General features: G+C 46.5%; 1 protein-coding gene across 5 annotated transcripts in view; it reads right to left on the bottom strand.

Moving 5' to 3' along the window:
- LOC138515801 (broad substrate specificity ATP-binding cassette transporter ABCG2-like) overlaps positions 1–20,855 on the bottom strand; it is a 647,435-nt gene that overhangs the window by 227,867 nt on the left and 398,713 nt on the right. For all 5 annotated transcript variants that reach the window (XM_069630535.1, XM_069630533.1, XM_069630536.1 and 2 more), the window contains 2 exons: positions 12,923–12,982; positions 8,313–8,427 (listed from right to left, as the gene is read on the bottom strand). In XM_069630535.1, the coding sequence (XP_069486636.1) occupies positions 8,313–8,427; positions 12,923–12,982 (175 nt within the window). The remainder of the gene's footprint in view (positions 1–8,312; positions 8,428–12,922; positions 12,983–20,855) is intronic.

Raw genomic sequence — 20,855 nt, forward strand, 5'->3', positions numbered from 1 at the left:
GTCAGCACAAGGAAGCTAGTAGGATGGGTGTGTGCAGTTGATTCAAATCCCTAATACAGGGAGGTGGCTGGAAACCCTGGCCATGCACCTACAAACCCTACTGACCCACCTCACGTCTAGTAGATAAGCAAGACATCCTGACCAAAGACTGTTCTGCTCTTCAGAAGGGGCAGGACCCTTTGCCAAGAGACCTATTAGGAAAGGGGAGACCCATTAGTGAGAAATAGTCCTGTGGTTATTTTGGTCTCTTACACTACCACAAGCAAGAGTATTTTTCTATTTTGTTCACATTCCTAAGCGTATAACTTAGACCCTCTCAATTAGACCCTTTGGTGGAATTGAACCTTTGTCTTTTTGACACATGGGGCCTCATTACGACCCGGGCGGTAAGTGATTAACGATGCCGGTAAAGGATTACCGGCATCGCTTACCGCTCCGGATGATCATGACCCGCCAATCCGCTATTAGCGGCACCATAATTAACGGTGCCTCTAATAGCGGCATGGGCGCGGGCATGCGACCCTTCATGTCGGCAATACCAGCATGGCATAAACAGGAGGACATGACAAGTCAGGCGGCCATGCAAATAACGGCCTACTGAAGGCCGAAAAGTACCTTACCAGCATGGAGCAAATACCTGCATCGCGGACCACCCGTAAACGGCCATGTGCAGTGTTCGCAACTGCCACAGGTGCACACAATCAGCACAGGTGGAGGAAATATAGACTGGGCCAGCACAAAAGGAGCACACCCCACCCCTTCCCACACCCAGTCACACACCAAAATGATTCCCATACTACTAGCAATGCTGGGGCTGGAGGACATGATTGCAGTGGAACTCCAGCTACAACAACAACAGGCAGCACAGAGGAGACGCAGGAGGAGAATGAGTGTTAGGGAGGCCCAGCATGCCCCACCAGTGCAGCCAGTGGTACCACGCAGGCAGCCCCCAACCCCTCGCATCAGAGCCAGTCCATACAACCTAATCCCTGAGCAGATCCACACTCTGTACCGTCTGGAACGGGACACCATCACCACCATTGTGGACATGATGCATGACGACATTGTCAGCCCGATTGAAATACGCACCGCCATCCCACCCCTACTGAAGGTAGTGTCTGTGCTCCACTTCCTGGCCACAGGCACTTACCAGCACACAGTGGGGCACATGCATGGCATATCACAACCATTATTCTCACGTACACTGAACCAAGTGCTTGATGCCCTCCTGAAGCACACAGGCGACCACATTTTCTTATCACGGACAGCCCAGGAGATCTCAAACACCAAAGTTGGTTTCCATTCACTGGCCGGCATCCCTGGTTGCATTGGCACCATCGACTGCACCCATGTGGAATTGGTTGTCCCACATGCCATGGAGGTAGCGTACCGCAACCTTAAATTATACCACTCCATCAACGTGCAAATGGTATGTGACTCAAACAAGATCATCACACATTGTTGTGCCCGATTCTCCGGATCAACCCATGATTCAATAGTCATGCGGAACTCATGCAGGGCAGATATCCTGGCTTCTCGGTGAGTTGCATGTTAGGCTCATGGAAATGCGATGTGGGTAAGTGATTGGGGGAGAGATGCATACTTCACCTGGCTGAGATGGGGGGGGGGGAGATGCATCCTTCACCTGGCTGAGATGGGGGGGGGGGAGATGCATACTTCACCTGGCTGAGATGGGGGGGGGGATGCATACTTCACCTGGCTGAGATGGTGGGGGGAGATGAGAGATGCATACTTCACCTGGCTGAGATGGGGGGGGATACATACTTCACCTGGCTGAGATGGGGGGGGGGGAGATGCATACTTCACCTGGCTGAGATGGGGGGTGAGATGCATACTTCACCTGGCTGAGATGGGGGGGAAGAGATGCATACTTCACCTGGCTGAGATGGGGGGGAGAGATGCATACTTCACCTGGCTGAGATGGTGGGGGGGGAGAGATGAGAGATGCATACTTCACCTGGCTGAGATGTTGGGGGGACAGATGCATACTTCACCTGGCTGAGATGTTGGGGGGGGGAGATGCATACTTCACCTGGCTGAGATGGGGGGGGGGGGGAGAGATGCATACTTCACCTGGCTGAGATGGTGGGGGGCGGGAGGAGAGATGCATACTTCACCTGGCTGAGATGGGGGGGAGGGGGAAGAAATGCATACTTCGCCTGGCTGAGATGGTGGGGGGGGGGAGATGAGAGATGCATACTTCACCTGGCTGAGATGGGGGGGAGATTCATACTTCACCTGGGTGCGAGTGCCTGAGAGAATGGACCATGCTCATACCCCAAAGCAGGCCAGACCGGACCTGACACTGACCACATAATGCAAGATGCAAGCTGCCCTACCATGTAAATGATGCAGTGTTACAACCATTCCATAGCCATAAACATGTGCACTGTACTCAATCAGACCGTATTCCCCGCAACACAATGCAGCTACAAGCAATTAGTATGGCCAATACACAGCACCAAATACCATCAACAGAAAGGACAGTCCTCCATTACTGCGTACAAAGGAGTCACATGAGGGCCAAATACATTAATACACCACTACACTGACACAGAGGTCCAACAAAACTGCATGTCACCATTTGTTGTGCATAGTGAGATCATCATGAGGCTGCCATCAACGGTGACAGGATGAAAGCATACAAATGACTGCACATCAGCCAGATCATGGGAACAACCGGCGTGGACTAACAGTGCATGAGCACTCACAAGGAATAGGACCACCCTGCGCCCACTAGAAGATGGCACGCACACCTGTCCATAAGAGGAATACACACATAGCAGTCACATCGTGCGTCTCCGTTCATGCATGGACATGTGGTTGCAATCAGGAAATAAATGCATGCTATGGTGTCATTGATACAGGTCCCATATGATGTGATGACTTAGACATATACATTGTTGCCCACATGCAGGTGATGCAGGCTATCCTGTGAAAAGGTAGCTCCTTACCCCAGTCCGGAACCCACAGAACAGGCACGAGGAGGACTACAATCGTGCGCATACAAGTACCCGTGTGGTGATTGAGCAGACATTTGGCCTCTTGAAGGCACGGTTTCGCTGCCTCAGCAGGTCTGGTGGGGAACTCCTGTACGGCCATGAGAAGGTGGCCAAGATCGTCATGGCATGTGTCATGCTACACAATATGTGTATCAGACGGAATGTGCCTCTGCCCCCTGACGCTGAACTGCAACCACCAGACTACCCAAAATAATGCCATTAGAGCGGCTCTTAATATCCCCCGATCTGCCCACATCTCAGAAACCAGGAAGAACCTCAACTGGCTCTCAGTCGCCCAAAGGATCTCCCTGAAAGCACTGGCCCTTACATACAAATGTGTTAACCACCAGGCCCCCTCATATCTAGCCTCGCGATTTACTCAACATATACCAACGCTAGATCTGCACATTCCCACGGTCTTGCAATCCCTAGATTCAAGCTTCATACAGCTGGGGGTGCCAGCTTCCCTGTCCTGGCAGCCAAGCTTTGGAACACTGTACCACTTACTATCAGAACCTTACCATCATTTAACCTATTCAAACACAAAGCCAAGCTTTGGCTAGTTACATCTCACTAACAACCACTCTTCTGACTCTGGACGGGCCACCTGGGACCTAGCTCTGCTTTGTTCCGGCACTACTGTTCTGCTTATTGCCCTGATTTGTAACGTCAATTGTATATTTTGTATATTTTGTTCACAATCTGTTGGTACCAGTGTGATGATATGTTATACTTGTAATTTTCTGCCAAGATATGCGCCCGGTTGCCCTTGGGCCTGGTCCGCGCTATATAAATAAAACAAATACAAAATACAAATACAAATGATGAGGATGAGGAGGGTGGAGATGGGGCTGCACTTCAGGGAGGCAGCGATGCACAGGAGGGACGTGCCATGCGTCAGACTCTGATCAACCAATGTTTCTAGCACACCTGGACAGGGAGTGTGACATGGAGGTGGCACTCAGGGCACTGGGTGTGTCAGGGACATGGACACTGTAGACTGTTCACCAATGAAGCACACGTACACAATAAGCAATGTCCGCCCATGTGAATTATGATTTCCCAACAGGTGTATTAAAGAAATATAACAAAGTGCACAAGCCCTCCACCCCACACACCCTCGCCCCCCTCAACACCCCCACACGCCCTCTCCCCCCTCAACTCCCCCACACACCTTCTCCCCCCTCAACTCCCCCACACGCCTTCTCCCCCCTCAACTCCCCCACACACCTTCTCCCCCCTCCCCCACCCCACACACCCACTCCCCTCCCCCTCCCCCTCCCCCCTTGACTTCCCCACACATGGCGTGCACTGGCGGGCACCATTAGTCCACATGGGACCAGTATGCCTGGCTGTACCTACAGCCCTCCCCCTCTTCCAGCACCAGGTGCACCCCTGTCCGATCTGCGCAGGGCACCCCTGTCCGATCTGCGCAGGTTCCGGCCAGACCTACGCACGGGGCTGGTCCTAGTTGAGCTTGCATTGGAAGATGTCCCAGGTTGTTCTGGCAACTGTGGCGGACGCATGGCCTGCATTGCTGCCACCATTTCGGAGAGGACCTGCCACACTGCTGCCAATTCGCTGCAAATGTCCTTCGAAGTGGTCTCAATTGCTGTTTTCAGGGATGCAGCACATTCCCTAATGTCATCCCTTGCTCGGCCACATTCCCTGATATGCTGTGTCAACAGCCCTGTCAGCTCCTCCTGGCGCTTCTGAATGGCCCTGATCCCCTCTTGGCTGGTTGGAACAGTGGTGGATGTGTGAGGGGTTTCCAACATGGTTTGTTCCTCATGCACAGTTGGCGTGGGGCTGAAACTGCCGGGCCATGAATCCCCAGGAGACAGCCTGTGCATGCTCCTGTTATGCAAGCTGCATGGGGGCAGTTGTGGTGAATGCAGGGGGCCTGTGGCGGTAGTTGCCCCATGCAGCTGAACATCTGCCTCATCGTCCGACACGGCTGCTGTGGCAGCTGTCTCCCCCATGTGCTGCTGGCAGCCGATGCAGTGCCTTCTGCCACTGGCTCTTGGGTGCTGGTGTGGGTGCTGTTGTGGGGGCCGTAGTGCACATTGGTGCTGTGGCCTCTGGGGTTTTCTTGCCCTTCCGCAGTGGTGCAGGTTGGCCTCTACCCCTTGAGGTCGAGGGGAGGTGTTCTCCCTCCATGCCCCTGGCCTTCTTTTGTGGTGTGGCATCATCCTCCCTGCGTGCCTGTGGGGGACCAATAGTGGGAGAGGGTTAGTGATGGGTCTACAGGCACCAGGCATGCATTGGGGTGGCTGTAGTCATATGGAATGACAGTTGATTGACATTGGAGGAGTGACATACGGGTTGCTTGGCTTTTGAGTGGGTGATGCATGGAAGCGTCTGGGTTGAAACACATATGGGGTGCATTATTCATGTGGACAAGATGATGCTGTGCATTGCCTGTAGGCAGTCTTGTACATATGTGTCTGGTGGACCCTGCTCTACATCATTGCACTGTCAGTTCAGGTGGACATCATCATGTTGGTATTAGCATTGTTTCATTTGGGACACCTACCTGCATCAGCCGATGACGGGGCTCCTCGCTCCATGTCCCCCACTCCCTCAATTGCCTCCGTCCCTATGGTGCTGGCACAGATCTCCTCCCATCGTTGCAACTTGATGGGGGAGTCCGCACTTCCGCATGTCGCCATCCCCAGGTTGCGGTTGGCAGGGAGGACGCTCCGCACGCGTAAACGCAGATCGTTCCAGCGCTTACGGACATCTTTACGAGTGCGAGGTGTGGTGCCAACAGCACTTACTTTCTGCACAACCTCCGCCCAAATCTGCTTCTTGCGCTGCAGTGCAGGTCGGGACATGTCGGTGGAGAACAGCACATCTGCATGTTCTTGCAGTGTCTCCGCCAGCATGCAACTCCTCTCGGACGAAACACTCCTTGCGCAGGTGATCCGTTCTTTTTTTAACTGCTTTCGGCATGGTGAGATGCAGCAGGTAGTGGTGGAGGTATGGTAGAGTTCTGGGGGTCAGATGGCTCCTGGTTGTGGTGGATGGCAATGGATTGTGTTTTTAAAGATGGCCGCCGTGCTCTTTCCCATTCCTGTGCGATGATGCTACTTCCGGTTCCGCTTATTAGCGGTGACCGCCACTATTAGAGGTGACCGCTATTAGCGGTCACCGCTAATGTCGATGGCTTGGATGCCGATGGAGCTATTTGCACTTCGTACTATGCCGGAAAGGGAGATTTTTTGCCCTTTTACGGCATGGCGGTGGGGTTATTACTGGCATGGCGCAAAGCTCGTGCCCACGTACTCGTAATAGGCTGCTTTTAACGGTCTATTGCCAGCACAGACACGGCAGTTGCTCCATGCCGGTAATGACCGGTACTTACTGCCCAACTCGTAATGACCCCCATGGTCATTTTGGTGTGGATGTCGTTTGGAATCAGAGCAATTGGCAATGTGGGGAGTGCACAAAAGAAATTATAATCTCTCCCCTACTGTAATGTGTCTTGGGAAGAAATTGAAGCAAAAACAAAAGATGATGGCTGGAAGGTTTTGAAAAAATCATAACCACAGGCACTGCTCTGGGCAATGCTCCAGGCCATAGTTCTTCAGCCTACCAAGCTATTACAGAAGGGGAAAGATAATATGCAAATCAAGCTTGGTTCCACCCCAAAAGGGGCAGTACAGCCTAAACTGCCAGGTTGCATCCCTTATGCACAAGACCACAAGCATATGCAGACCGTTTCGGCCTTGTTGGGACTCAGTGGTGAGGAGTGGCTTGGGCCTCTTGGGAAGAGATTGAGTTCTTAAACCATCCTTAAAATCACGGAACAGCCAGTCAACTGTGTGTGTAGATCCAGTGTTACTTCATTTTCAAAAACTTTATACTGCACCCATCACCACAAGAATGCTCTTACAGTCGCAACGCTTATTTGGATAATGGCATGTTGACACCCCACCCCACCCCCCCAACCCCGCATCTCCCTCCCCTATTGGGGTGAGTGAGGCCATGGTCTGTCCAAAAATGGAAAAGGGTGAGACAATAAGAGAAGCAGGAGCAGCCTAGAAAGAAACATATTGAAAGGTTCAAGGAGGTTGAAGGTGGGGGGTGCGGGAGTTATATGCTTATGGTAGTAGGGCTGAGTGTGTAATCATTGGTAGTGGATCAAACAAATGACTAGAAAGAAAGGGAGTAAAAACCACCCGTGATGTGGAGCAATTTTCTGTGAGGGCAGTTTCTAGTACAGTGATTTTGTGGAACAGCAATAATTCAGCGCATGGTAATGTGATGCACTGGAGTTGTGTTCAAAAGTGTGCTTCAGATTTGAAGGATTGTTTCCTAGAATGTGTTTTAAACATCCCTCTAGGTAAAGAAGGAGGATAGATTGTGGGTGCCAAGCCGCCTGACCGAAACGACAGAGCCAAGAATTGGCCTGGTAAAGATAAATGCTGGGAACACAAATGCGGAAAAGGAAGCAGATGAAGTAGTAATCATCTGTCAGGAACTCTGTCTGCTTGGAACCCTGGTAAGGAATGAAACTGAGTGGATGGTGTCTTATTTGTGATTAGGCTGACTCTATAGTAACAAAATATACTCCATGTCCTCTTTCCAGGATGTATTCAATAGATTGTAAAGAGAAGGTTGTTGTGCAACAAACAGGGTATGTAGGGAGAGATGGCCCAGATGTCATTGCTTCTGTGGGGTTTGATAGAGACTCCTCTTCCTGTGAAATGTGCCAATGGTGTGAGCATATCTTTGAGATGAAATTCCCTGCCTAATTATGGGATCATGCAGTGGGATGATCAAAGGGGCTGGGTACCATCCCAAGCCAGAGGACAAAGGGCTCGGAGCAGTTATATGGGACATCTCCAGGTCACACTCACCTGGTCCCCTCCATGAGGCAGGTGGTAGTCACAGAATCAAACACTTGTCAAACAAAAAGGCCAGTAACTCATTCAAGGAACTGGACCAGGGCCTGAGGGGAGTGGGAGACCATGCCTGAAAGGTATGTTGTTCCCAAAAACATATAGTTCCATCAAGCCGAGAACATTGTCATTCCTCCACTTTTCCGGCAAAAAAACAGCCAGTACTACTGCACCGTTATTATCGTTGGAGAATGGAGGAGTGATTAACATACATTAAACAAATACAATGTTGTGCAAAGCTCTAAACAAATATTAAAATATACAATGGGAGAGCTGGTCTTACCATATCGAGGGGTTGGGGGTGTGGGCCGGGGGGGCGCCTAAACATAGGGATAAAGGTATTACGGGAAATGATATTCTTGGGGCACGAATGATGACATACCTGAACAACATAGCCGGAGATGCACTTGAAGTTGGGAGGCTGACGTGCTCCATCTATTAGCACTTCTCCAGAAAGGCCATTGGGATCTTTCCTGGCAGCCAAGACATCCAACAGCCTGGAGAGGGAGAGAAAGCATATTCGTGTTAGCTGGCTCACTGTCCTCGCGACTATGCAACGGAAGCACCTTCACACCATGATGTTCAGCATTTTCAGAAGCAACAAGTAGGTTTCCAAGCTCTGAGACCGCAAAACCACCCAAAACACAGCATTCTATCCAAGTCCAAAATATTTGCCAAGCTATAAACAAGACCCATGGCAGATATTTTGAAATTAAGGTTTTTGGAAAAAAAAGATTATGAGGCAATTTGATCAAAAAGCCTAAAAAAAAACTAGGGGTGGGTTCCATCGGCTGGTGTTAAGTGGAAAGTCTAAGACGGGTGGCATAGTAAAAGACAAAGGACCTTGCATCATCTAGTGTGATGGGAAGAAGGAGGGGTAGTGGGGCTGACATGAGACAGAAATTAGACCCCTCCTAGCAAGCAAGTACCCTCTTAGAGCTTGCAGCGTTTAAACAGATCCAGTCACGGTTTTGAGATAAGATTGACCTAGTACCAACCTATTGGTGTCGTAGGAATTTTTAAGTTCAGAGGTATATCTTTCCGAATAGAGCTGTGTGAAACCCTTTGATCTGTTCAACACTTACCATCATTTCTCTGATCATGTCCAGAGTGGACGATGGCAATAGCCTATACCTGGGCATGCCCGAACATCTTCTAAAAAAACTGCAACGCATACAAAATGCAGCAGCCAGACTCCTCCTCAAGATACCCAGAAGAGAACACATCACACCAGCGCTAAAAATACTACACTGGCTACCACTGAAAGAGCGAATAAAGTTCAAGGCCATGTGCATCATGCACAGAGCAATACACAAACAAGGCGCAGAATTCCTAAGCGACAAACTACGCCTACACCAACCGACAAGAACACTAAGATCAAGCACCGGCATACGCCTGGAACCAAAACCCTACAACAGAAAAAAACTCAGAGGATCGTCTTTCTCTCACCAGGCACCCAAAACCTGGAATGACCTACCTAAGAATATACGAAATACAACAAACCACCTAGCATTCAGGAAACTCCTCAAATCATGGCTCTTCAATAACCACAACGGAGACGCACTAGAATTCCCAGACATTAAAACAATGACGAAAATAACTCCAACCTCGACCACTCTCAAATTGGACAAACACTCAAACCAAAGAACCAACCACTCGACAGAGCATAAGACACCATGGAAATAGCCACAAAGGAAGGCTGCAGAGACTGACCACATACCTAGACTCACACGAAAGCCCAATTGACACTCCCGCTCGTACATACCGGATGAACACATCCAGACCGGCAGACGCATCTAGATAGACGCTGGCCTGCGTCGCATCTAGATAGGATCGATTGAAGGATAACATGCCCGCACCTAGAAAAACGTGAATGCTAACATGTGCCACACCTAGAGTTGTGAACACCAGCCTGCGTGGCGCTCAGATGGAGTTGTGAATGTTAGCATGCCCACACCTGGAAGGGTCCCTAGACACTGGCCTGCGCCACATCTGGGTGGGAGTGTGAGTGTTGGCGGGGCCACACCTGGATGGAGCCCTGGGCGTTGGCCTGCGCCGCGTCTAGATGGGAATGTGAGGGCCAACAAGTGCCACACTCAGACAGAACTGTGAATGTTAGCATGGTAAAGGTCAGGTAACCCACTAACCAATATAAGCTCAAACTCTGCATACTGATCTCACTCAAAAAACTCACACAACCATCTCTCGCACAACAAGCCGCACGCACTTCACAACACTGCAACAACACATAAGCCGGAACAACAGCACACGTGAACTGACTCCGATCCGATACCCGCACCAAAGCTCAGCACCCAGTGTATACTGAGTTGAAGCTGCCAACAGAACACCACTCCTCTCACTATCCTATTCCCTTCTTCACCTTACTAACCCATCCCACTTTTATCGTTTACAGAGCCGCCTGTGCTCCTGGGGACCAATTCCGTTGGTGACGGTGCGCGGTACAAATACCTTTAACATTTAACATGTGTTCATGTCATGCAAGGCCAAAGGGCCTTGTGGAATGACGAGCGCCAATAGCACATTGATCAGATGGTTTCTAAAGGTGCGCTCTACTGCTTACAACAGTGAATGGGCTCTCGGGTGAAGTGCCTGTCTCCTCAGTCGAGGTGTTTCGGCAAAGTTGTGCAGAGTCTTCAAGAGGTTTGTCCTCCTGGGGGTCCTACTGGCCATACATAGTCAGATCACTTTTATAGACGTTTGCAGCAAGGTTATAGTGCGAGGAATTCACATGAGAAATATAAACCCTTGAACAAGATCTTCATTCCCAGTGAAGGTCAGTGAAGACTTGTAAGGTGGAGATATGTAGCCTCCTTTGGCTACAGAGAGACATTTCGTGATCTTGACTATTGAAGCTGCTAAATCACGTGAGCCGGAATAAGAAATTGAAACCTGAGCCAATGAAAGTACTGCCTGGGCCATGTTAAGTCAGGTGTTTTGCCATCGGAATACCTCAGGAAAGGGGGTAGGATCAGATGGAATCTAGTATTGTAGGAGAACAGGAGAAGAGCAGAAACCCAGATATCTAGTAGATGGAGAGAGGAAATGGACAGTACCTGCCTTGATTGAAAGCCTCTTGCTAGCTCCCCAATTAGAAGAGGTTGTCACACAGTGGGGCACATCGCTCAACAGGGCCCCAGCCTGGGAAGGTAATAAACCTGGGTCAGAGATTCACAATGGGACCAACAAGAAAGGGCCCACATAGCAGTTTGTCTGGGAAATAAATTAGGAAGCCGATAACTGAAGTTAAGGTGTAAATAGGGGTTAGGAATTGTGAGGAACGCCATTATATAAAATCTGTGCATGACTTATCATGGAGGATGTAAATGCCTGTAAACCAATGTTGTGACTGTCTCAGATAATTAGTTGTTACTTTCTTCTAACATTATTCATCATCTGAGATCATTGGCGCTGTAAACAGCCATAAGGTGACTTTGTCTTTACTGCCTCATCATCATCTTCTAGTGCAAAATCTGGGAAACACCTGCATGTGGAGTCTTCAGAGAAATTCTTGGTTTGTGGATGTACAGAAAAACCCCACATCCTTTGTGGAAAATATGTGAAACAACAAGGAACCATCCCCGCCGCCCCTAGAGACATCCCAGGGCGTGATAGAAGAAAAGGTAGCATGGATAGAGAACAGAGTCTACCCTATTTATGCTGATAAGCCTTGGATACTCTCTTTTGGAACATTTCAGAGGTGGCTTACCTCTTATTAAAGGAGGTCAGCGTGACAGGCATCCGCAATAAAGTTTAATGATAGTCATTGTGTTGGCCACTGTAGACTGGAGCTCCTGAAAGTTGAACAGGGACATCCTTCAGAGCGATCTCAGCCGTATCAGGGTATCTCTGCTTACATGTCAGATTGGTGTCCAGTTAAATAATTGTTGCTAGCCAGCGAACGGGAGAATTGGGAAGATGCCCTAGGCTTTTGGGCTTAATATCACTCTTGCAGATGAGGAGTGGAAACAAAAGAGGTTGTCCTCTTGGACAGGCGTGAATCCCTGATTGTACCTGTTGAAGAGTAACAATGTCATGGGGGCCAGTGGTGGGTGGTGCAGGTGACTATAGGTGGTTCGATACAAGGGGCCTCATTACAAGTTTGGCAGTGCTTGAAAAAGTGGTGGTAAATTCTATTACCACCACCTTTTGGGCAGTAACGAATTACCACCGTTTTTCCCTGCACTGCCAAATTATAACTTTGGAGGTAAATCTGCCACTTTATCTAAAATTACATTGGCAGATTTCCTGCATGTAGTTCTGCCAAAAATCAACATGGGGTGCTATGGACTAAATCTTGTGGTAAACCCATGGGACCACGTGGCGGTAACAGTAATCAAGTTCGGCGGTAACTGAGCGAATGTATCATTCTATCACCACAAAATAATTTGAAGGAGGCCCACACAAGTCTTTCAAAGTCACTCAATGCACCTTGTCAGAGGTTAAGCATTAATAATGTCCAAATTGTGTCCTGGGGCTCAGTGGAAAGTGTTAAGGAGTAATTAAAGTATGCTGTGTGTCACCATGATAAACGCAACAAGTAGATTTAAGAGGACGAGCATGGTCAGAGTACTTACCTGTTTGCTTCTTTGCATATTAACATCAATTGACGTATTTGTGCGGCTGAAGCTCTCCTCCAGTGGTTACCAGGGTCCTCTGCATTTGCCCCTCCCTCCCCCCACTCTTGCTTGCCTGATACCGCTGATAAGAAATGTCTTCAGGGAAGTGGTGATCTGGGGATCCCAACATGTACCAATTCCAGGCATTGCCAAACAAATCTGGGAGGCTGCTATGAAAATAGCGGCATGGCTACCTCCAAACTCGTAATGAGGCCCTAAATCTGTAACAAAACATGGGCAGGATATGGCTTGAATTTTTGAAAATAAAATTAGCAATACAGTTTGGAGTGTGGGGTGTTGTCAAGTGAGTTTGGCTGAATGATCATGAATGTTCGAAAAAAACATTTTCACTTACGAAGACTTGCCACTGCCTGTTGGTCCTAGGATAGCATTGAGGCCAGGTCTCATAATTCCACTGAAAAAAACAAAAGGAAAAAAATAATGGTTTCACAACATTACTTACTGAGAAAAAATATAACATAGGTAAATTCTTTCGTCTTGCAGAAATGAAAGGGTTGCGCCTTAGCACATGCGCGACAACTCTGTTTATTCATCTCCCCCTCAACCATAATAGCTGACTCTCCAAACGCATGCGGGATAGCAAAAACAAGCCCGGTTTGTGTTTTCTTTGCAACCTATTGTTCAAGATTTTAAAGCAATAATGTAGATTACTTTACCATGACATTCCTGCTATTGTATTATTTCTTTACAGACATTATAGTTACCATAGCCTACTTTTCAATTGTAATGCCACACAAAGGGAGCGAAGGCTAATGCTATAGCTGAGATAGAGGGCTTTAAATAAACAAAGTGTGCTTCTGAACTAGTGCTGTAGACATTGATTTTCATTACAATTAGATTGCTTGGATGATGGGTTTTAACTAGAGATATAAACGTTTGTTGTGAGCAAGCTGTTGGCTGCTCGCAACCTCACGTATCCCCCATCCCTCTTCTCATCTACTACCGCCCACTCGCCCTCACAGTGCCACGAGTAGAAAAATATAAATGTACTCGCTTTATCCACCACAACTCACCTCAAAACAGCCCTACCTCTTCTTCCTCACGACCCCCAACAAAATGGAAGAGAGACTCCATCCAGAGCCCCAGAAGCCTTTTCCATGGCGGCCATCTCAGTTCTAGTTGCCCCTTTTTCTGGGACAAACCTTGCTATGTGCAACCTGTCCCCTTCCCCCGCCCTCAAAACACATGGCCTTTAACACCCAGAATATTTCCTCCATGACCCATATACTGGTAAGCCAGACCGACATGGAGGAGTGATAGGTGGACAAGATGGGCCAGCTAGCAGCACCAACAGAGACCTTGCTAAACGTTTTAAGACATTGCTGGAATATTCTGTGAATCTCTGTGTCGAAGACTGTTTGTGGCAGTGGGCCTGCGACACAATGACTACAGGGATGAGTAGTGGATACAACTCTCTTTTCAGCCCTTACACTACTTCTATACCAGCAAGGATCCCAATCAAAGGTGAAAAGGCGACTACCAAAGTTTCACCACACCCCACAACACAAAGATGGCTTTCTCTGTTCTTCCTTCACCGCATTCCCCCAAATCCCTGATAACAGTCTGTCCTTTTTTCACTGCATCCTGCAACCCTCGGATCACATTCTCTTTCCTTCTATCAACCCACCCTCCAAACCTGTGAGTATATCCTGTCTTTCCTCTACCACATCCCCTAAACCTCTGATCACATTCTGTATACTTCCATCACTGCATCCTCCAACCCTCTAATAACATACAAGTGATCAGTGGGTTTAAGGATGTAGTGAAGGAATGGCCGAGAAGTTGATCAGAGGGTTAGAGAATATAGTGAAGGAAGGACAGAGTATGTGAGAAGAGGAGTTGTATTGGGTACACTGGAATTGGTGCTGGTCCTGTAGCGATTAAGGTAGGGCTGTTTGCCAAAAATCTTCTTTCAAAAAGAAAACACGCAATGTGTTATTCTCTAAGTGCCTTTATTATTCATGGTGCCCTTTGTGCTGACGCGTGTTTCGACCTAATCCAGGAATCTGGGGAATTGGCCCCTAAACAGTCTTTACTCAGAATGCATTGATCGTGAATTGTAGACACACACAAGTGCCCAGTTTTGAAAACGACCTGGATTAGGTTGAAACACGTGTGAACATAAAGGGAACCTTAATAATAAAGGCACCTATAGGATAACAAATCGCATATAGTCTTAGCGAAAGAAGATTTTTGGCAAACAGCCCTACCTTAATCGCTACAGGACCAGCACCAATTCCGGTCTACCCAATCCAACTCATTTTCATGATGTCAAGATTTTGGGTAAACCTTTTCAGGATGGGGGGCTGCTAAAGTCCAAGGCATATAAACAGTTACACATACTTTTTCAAAAAATTCTCACCACCGACCAGCGCAGAGTGAGCAGAATTACCCAGTATGTGAGAAGAGAGCTAAGGGATGGAGGAGGGATCAAGTAGTTACATACTCTGTCCTTCCTTCATCCTCCAACCCTCTTCTCACATACTCTGTTTTCCTTCACTATGATCTACAAATCTCTTACGAATCAATTTTCTTGTTTTCTTTAAAGGGATCAACAAAAGAATCAATGTAAATTAATGAAGACAATTTCCTCTCAGAAAGGACATATAACGATAACAGTGTTGATCTCAACCTAGTTTTAATGGAGATGGGCAAAAGTTAGTCACTGTCAGCTCATCCTATTCATGGTTGGTTGTACTAGGACAGAGTTTGTCACAGTTCACAATCGTGTCTCTCTGAAACCTCCAGGGGGCTAGAGTTAGTCACACATTAGTATCACTTCTAAAAGGCCGACAGGTCTGTGGCTGTGTCAGTCACATGCCATGCCCCTCAACGTTATAAGATGCAGCTGTTATTATCTGTTGCATGGTAACTATCTCTGTCATATGATGGTAGCATTGTGGCATTTGTGGCTGCACTTTACACATGCTGGCAGCATCTGCATTGTAACGGTTTATTGAGAGGTCACCCTCTACACGGGGAGTTCTGTCCCTCCCTAATCAAGGTGTCACACAACAAACTGTTTAATGGATTCTTTGTTCAGCCCTACTTCAGGCTCGTATCATGCCACTTGGATCCTTCCGCCTGTGCCACCAATGAGCCAAGAACCAGGCTGGTGTACAGAAAAGAGATTTATATTTATTTGAATTATAAGTAATGGGGATCGCACTAAAACACGCCACCTTCTCTGTGGCTCACAATTAAACTTCTTTTTACATAAATAAATCACACAAGTTGGTTGGGAGAACATGAATCCAAATACTTTACTTTATGTGAATTTCCCTTTAAAGGAATAATCAACACCGGTCAATGAACAAAATCAATTTACATATGCAGTGCTGTGCAATTTTGAATTTCCTGCTTGCTTAAAAAGGCTAGCAGTTTGGTTTACAAATTTGTACAAATGCATATGGCAATTATTATTTCACCCAAACTTCTATTACAACTACAGGTTTCTAACTGTAGCGGCCTGTACCTGGGTGAGGCATGTATGACCCCGAGGCTTGGTGTCCCCTTCTCTTTATACGTCCAGCAAGCTATGGATTTTCTCTTACCTTGATGCCAAGGCAACCATGTGAGTGATCCTATGGACAACTGAGTGGTTTGGTCCTGCCTAACCTTTCATGAAATGGAACCTTCGTTATTCCCCACCACTGTCCCCTTGGTCCTGGGTAACTTAGATTCTCTGGGTCCTGGGAGGTGTGAGAGGTTCTAAGGCCAGTGGACGCAAGGCTTTTTTGGGTCCTAATGGCAGGCTTTATCATGAGGCAGGAAATGAACTGGGGAGACTTGGGGATCCTCAGTGTACCATTTCTGGGGCCTGCATCATGGAACGGGTGGTCGTACATGGTTCCAATGTTCACCCCAGTCTCATCGCCAAGGCTCCCACATGGAACTTCAGTATGCTTCCCTCTTCTTTCCCTCAGTCTCCTCACCCCTTACCTTTCTCTGTAGTCACTGCCTTCCGCAACTTACCACTTGCACAATGACCCCCTCCTCGCCCCATCATTTGCCCTTTTGATGCTCAATTTCACTTTTCCCTTATCAAATTACAGTGCCATATTTAATTCTTCGTTGGCATGTAAGTGAATGGTTTCTAAGATTGTGCTAACTGTAAAACGGTCAGATATAATAAGCATTTAAAAACACAGAGGGGTAACACTTTTAAATTGGGAACATGTATGGATATAGAATGGATCCAGGCAGAGCCTCACACGAGAAAAGCATGAAAGGATTGTAATTTGCACAAACATGCATCAAAAAGAATTGTTAGTTAAAAATCCACATGCTTAGTACAAGCGTAATACGCTGATTCCATTAATGACGATTTGAGGTCAGGACCCAAGGACCACTAGGACTACTTGCCACACATCCAAGATATGTAGTTTAGGGCCATGAGAGAGTCTGGTACAGGTAAACAAGCACTGATAACGCCAATCGTTTGTTTTAGCCTATATTTATAGGCACTATCATGTCTCCAGTTTCTCACACCAACCTCCAGGTATTGCCATAATAAGACAATATCATGTGTCAGGGAGAAACATAATATGCCCTGTTTTTGTATGACAAGTACTTCTATAATAAACCAGTTTAGGCACTCAAAGGTCAAGTTATTTATACCATTTCAAGGCGTAGTTATGAAACTCCAAAGGACTCGCAATCGCCAAGAATTGCCATCAAACCACAAATATTTGCTCCATTGAAATAATATTCCCCAGAACTGAAATCACTGTCAATGATATCTGTAGTTAGCAGAGCAGTGGAAAAAATTTAAGGGAAACCCGATTAATGTCTATGGTCCTCCAGGCAATTCAACAGTAAAGTAAGAGGAAAATGGGCCAACTAGACCAGAGATGACAGCTGACTATTGTTTGAATCATAGTAGCATCATATTTATTGTACAGATACAATCAAAATTATTTTTAAAAAATTTAGCAGTTGCATTCACTAAATATTCGGCTCAATATACCAAACACATCCCTCCATACACTACTCATTCATGACTTCCACATGCATTCATCATACTCACATAAATAGGGACAAAATGGTGATATATCATTAATATCACAATTGCAAGTCAAACAAATGTCAATTTAGCACTATTATTTTACAATGTGACCCTCTGTCTATATTCAGGGGTTTGGAAAACTGTTGTCAACATGTTTCGGTTGAGTTCGCTCAGCAAGGGTAAGGGTCCCCTTGTGCGATTATTTTGTGGTCAAACTTCTTCAGGACACAGTGTAATCGCCAATTCCGCGTTGCCTCTTCGTAATGTAAAAGAGTTGGGGGTGTGTGGCAAGAGAGCCTTGATTCTCCTCTGGATTTTCAGGGGCCGGGAAACCGGTGTAATGGAGTTGATCATGCCGTGAGTGCTCCCACTTCTCTTCTTCCCTGCCACCACTATTCCCCCCTTACACTCCCTCTTTAGTGTCTTTCACTCCTTCCTCTCTATCTCTTTCCTGCACTGGTCTCAATCTCGGTCTTTACCTTGACACCGACCTATCCTTTGCCCTCCATATTTATACCATCTCCTGTTCTTGTCGCTTCCATCTCTTTAATATTCGTAAAGCCTTCTTTTTTCTGACATCTGACGCTCCCAAACTGCTGACCTCACCTCTTATTTTCTCTAACCTTTTTTACTGTTCTACTATTCTTTTTGGCCTTCCTCTTTCTCGTTTCGCCACTCTTAAATCCATTTTACAGCTTCTATTCGCCTTCTCTACCAGTTATCCCTTCGCAATTCCATTTCACAAACTCTGTACCTGCTTGGTTGGCTATCTCTTTCCTCCTGGCTCAAATTCAGTTTTCTTTGTATTGTGTTCAAGTCCCTCTTTGGTCTTGCTCCCACTTATCTACCATCTTTGGTCTCCTTCCATACCTCACTCGTCACTTTGTTCCCAATCCCAGTTCTTACTATCTGTCCCTCGTCCCCCTAATGCCCAATCCTAATTCCGTTCATTCTCTCTTCTTTCTCCTTATCACTGGAATTCTCTCCCTTTCCCTCTGCTTTCTAGTACTACTTACCCTGCATTCTATACTTCGCTAAAGACCTATCTTCTTCAGTCCTTATTCTTTACCTGAAAAAGTTGTGTAACCCAATCAATCCTCACTTTATTGTACTATAACATTTAGGTATAGTGCTTTGTAGTAAAACGATAAATAAATGTAAACAAACACACACACACTAAGCTATCACTTTTATATTCAAATACATGACATGCATGTTTTAAACCGCAGCAAAAATTAGGGTTTTCCCTTCAGAAAAGTAAAGGTTAAAAATGATGCACCATTTTACAATATTAAAAGCATGAGTTCCCACGGGTGGCACTAACATGATGTTCAGAAGCAAGCACTAATTTCAGTCTTGGCCTTGCATTTCAGCGGTCTGTGGCTGCCCAAAGGTGCAAGCATGAAACAGATCATAGAGAAGTTATAATGGCAAGGAGTAAATCTGAATGTGCAAGTGCATCAAGAAACCTGTGAAAGGATACCCAAAGCCATAAAAGGGTGAGAACAAAAATTGTTTGCCTAAGGTACACCGTTTCACAGCTGTAAAGGTGTCCTGTAAAGATATCTATTCACCAGACTTACAGAAGCTGCTCCGTGCTAAGCAGGCAAGTGGCATCCCTGCTAGGTTTATCATGTGTGCTTGATGACATTCTGCTACACGCTCAGTACTACCAGGAGAACCAACTGCAAAGTATGTCAAACAAAGCATAACTGTGATGCTTATAAGTAATCTTGACATTAATACAAGGTAGGACTTTTACTGTGTAACAGTACTTCAAACCACTGCAGGACATCTATATCTATCCTCACACATCTCAAAAGGTTCCTATGTATTGAACAGTCCAACAAACTCCAGAGAGTTAAACATTTTAAAATGACCTTACACGCAAGCTGGCAACCCCCCCAACCCTTAAACCACGCGCACACAGGTGATATTGTGCTGGAACACCCGATCCACTGCTCAATTCTACTCTTGGAGTGTTGGGTATTTTGAACAATTGCACAAACAGCAATGATGTAAATAGTATGTACCACTTCATTTGTTACAAAAGGTGCCTACATCGTGCAGCTACAAGGAATGCACTTGCTTCCCACACATGAATGTTCAGGGTCGCAATTAGCCATTACTCCACCAAGAGAAAAAAACAGCCAAAGATTACAAGAACCATTTCCAACTTTCTTTACTCAGCTTAGGTGTTTATGCCCAGGCACAGTTTACAAATTTCACTTGTGAGTACATCGCCTAAAGCAGGTAATTTGCCTTATTTCCATTTTGCCCCCTGCTAAAACCACATCTGTAACCATGAGAAAGGGGTTGAATTCTTTTTATTCAACATTTTTATAAGATGTGCCTGTACCATTTGCATATATTTCATACCATTTGACGAGATCGGATGTAGAAATGTAGTTGTGTTGCATTAATATTATGTACCAGTCTAGGTGTTTTTCATAGAGTGGCAGCAGGCAATTTGTGAGAGAAACCAGATATTAGCATTGAAACCAAAATGTCACATTCCAACCTTCTCTCACATGTGTCCAGTTGGCAGACAGCTTACGTTCTTATCACCTCCTCTAAAAGATTGTTTTCGGACTTAACCGAAAGTAGACAATTAGCTGTAACAATAATCTCTAATGCATTCAACTGTAGAACACCCTGCCTTCTCCAAATCTTGGGCAGCACAGATCTGAAAACACTCTTTCAACTAACATACCATAGAAGATGACAGGCTTGAACTAATAGAAAGGAAGCAATAACTTTCTAATCCCTGCAACCTTAAAATCGTCTTTATAATTTTATAGAGGCATAATGGGGACGAAGGGCATAGTTTGGACAAAGCAGACAGAGTTTGTTGAAGGGGTGGAATCTGATGTAGGTGCAGAGTCTGGCAGAGGTGGAGTAAAGTTGGGAAGCGTAGGGCTGCAGAAAGCCTAAATATGGCACAGACTATGCCCAATTAGCATAGTGCAGCCAGATGTATTATCCCCAGTTAGCTAAAAGGTGCCAGGATTAGCTATGCCCAGTCAGCATAGGGCATACAGATGCCATTATACCCAATTAGGACAGCATTACTGTGTCTTATTTTTCCCACTAAACTCACTATGGCTAGATAATAAGCCCAGTAACAGCAGCACAATTCATTATTTCGAGTAAGCACAGAACGGTCACATTCTGATATTCATCGTGATCACAGTAAAGTTAGTCACCATTATGTCCAGAAAATATTGTAATCCCATATTCCAGGAAACCCAGTCTGCAC

Source organism: Ambystoma mexicanum, chromosome 6q (assembly GCF_040938575.1).
Source record: "Ambystoma mexicanum isolate Mex_15411 chromosome 6q, UKY_AmexF1_1, whole genome shotgun sequence".
Taxonomy (NCBI): Eukaryota; Metazoa; Chordata; class Amphibia; order Caudata; family Ambystomatidae; genus Ambystoma; species Ambystoma mexicanum.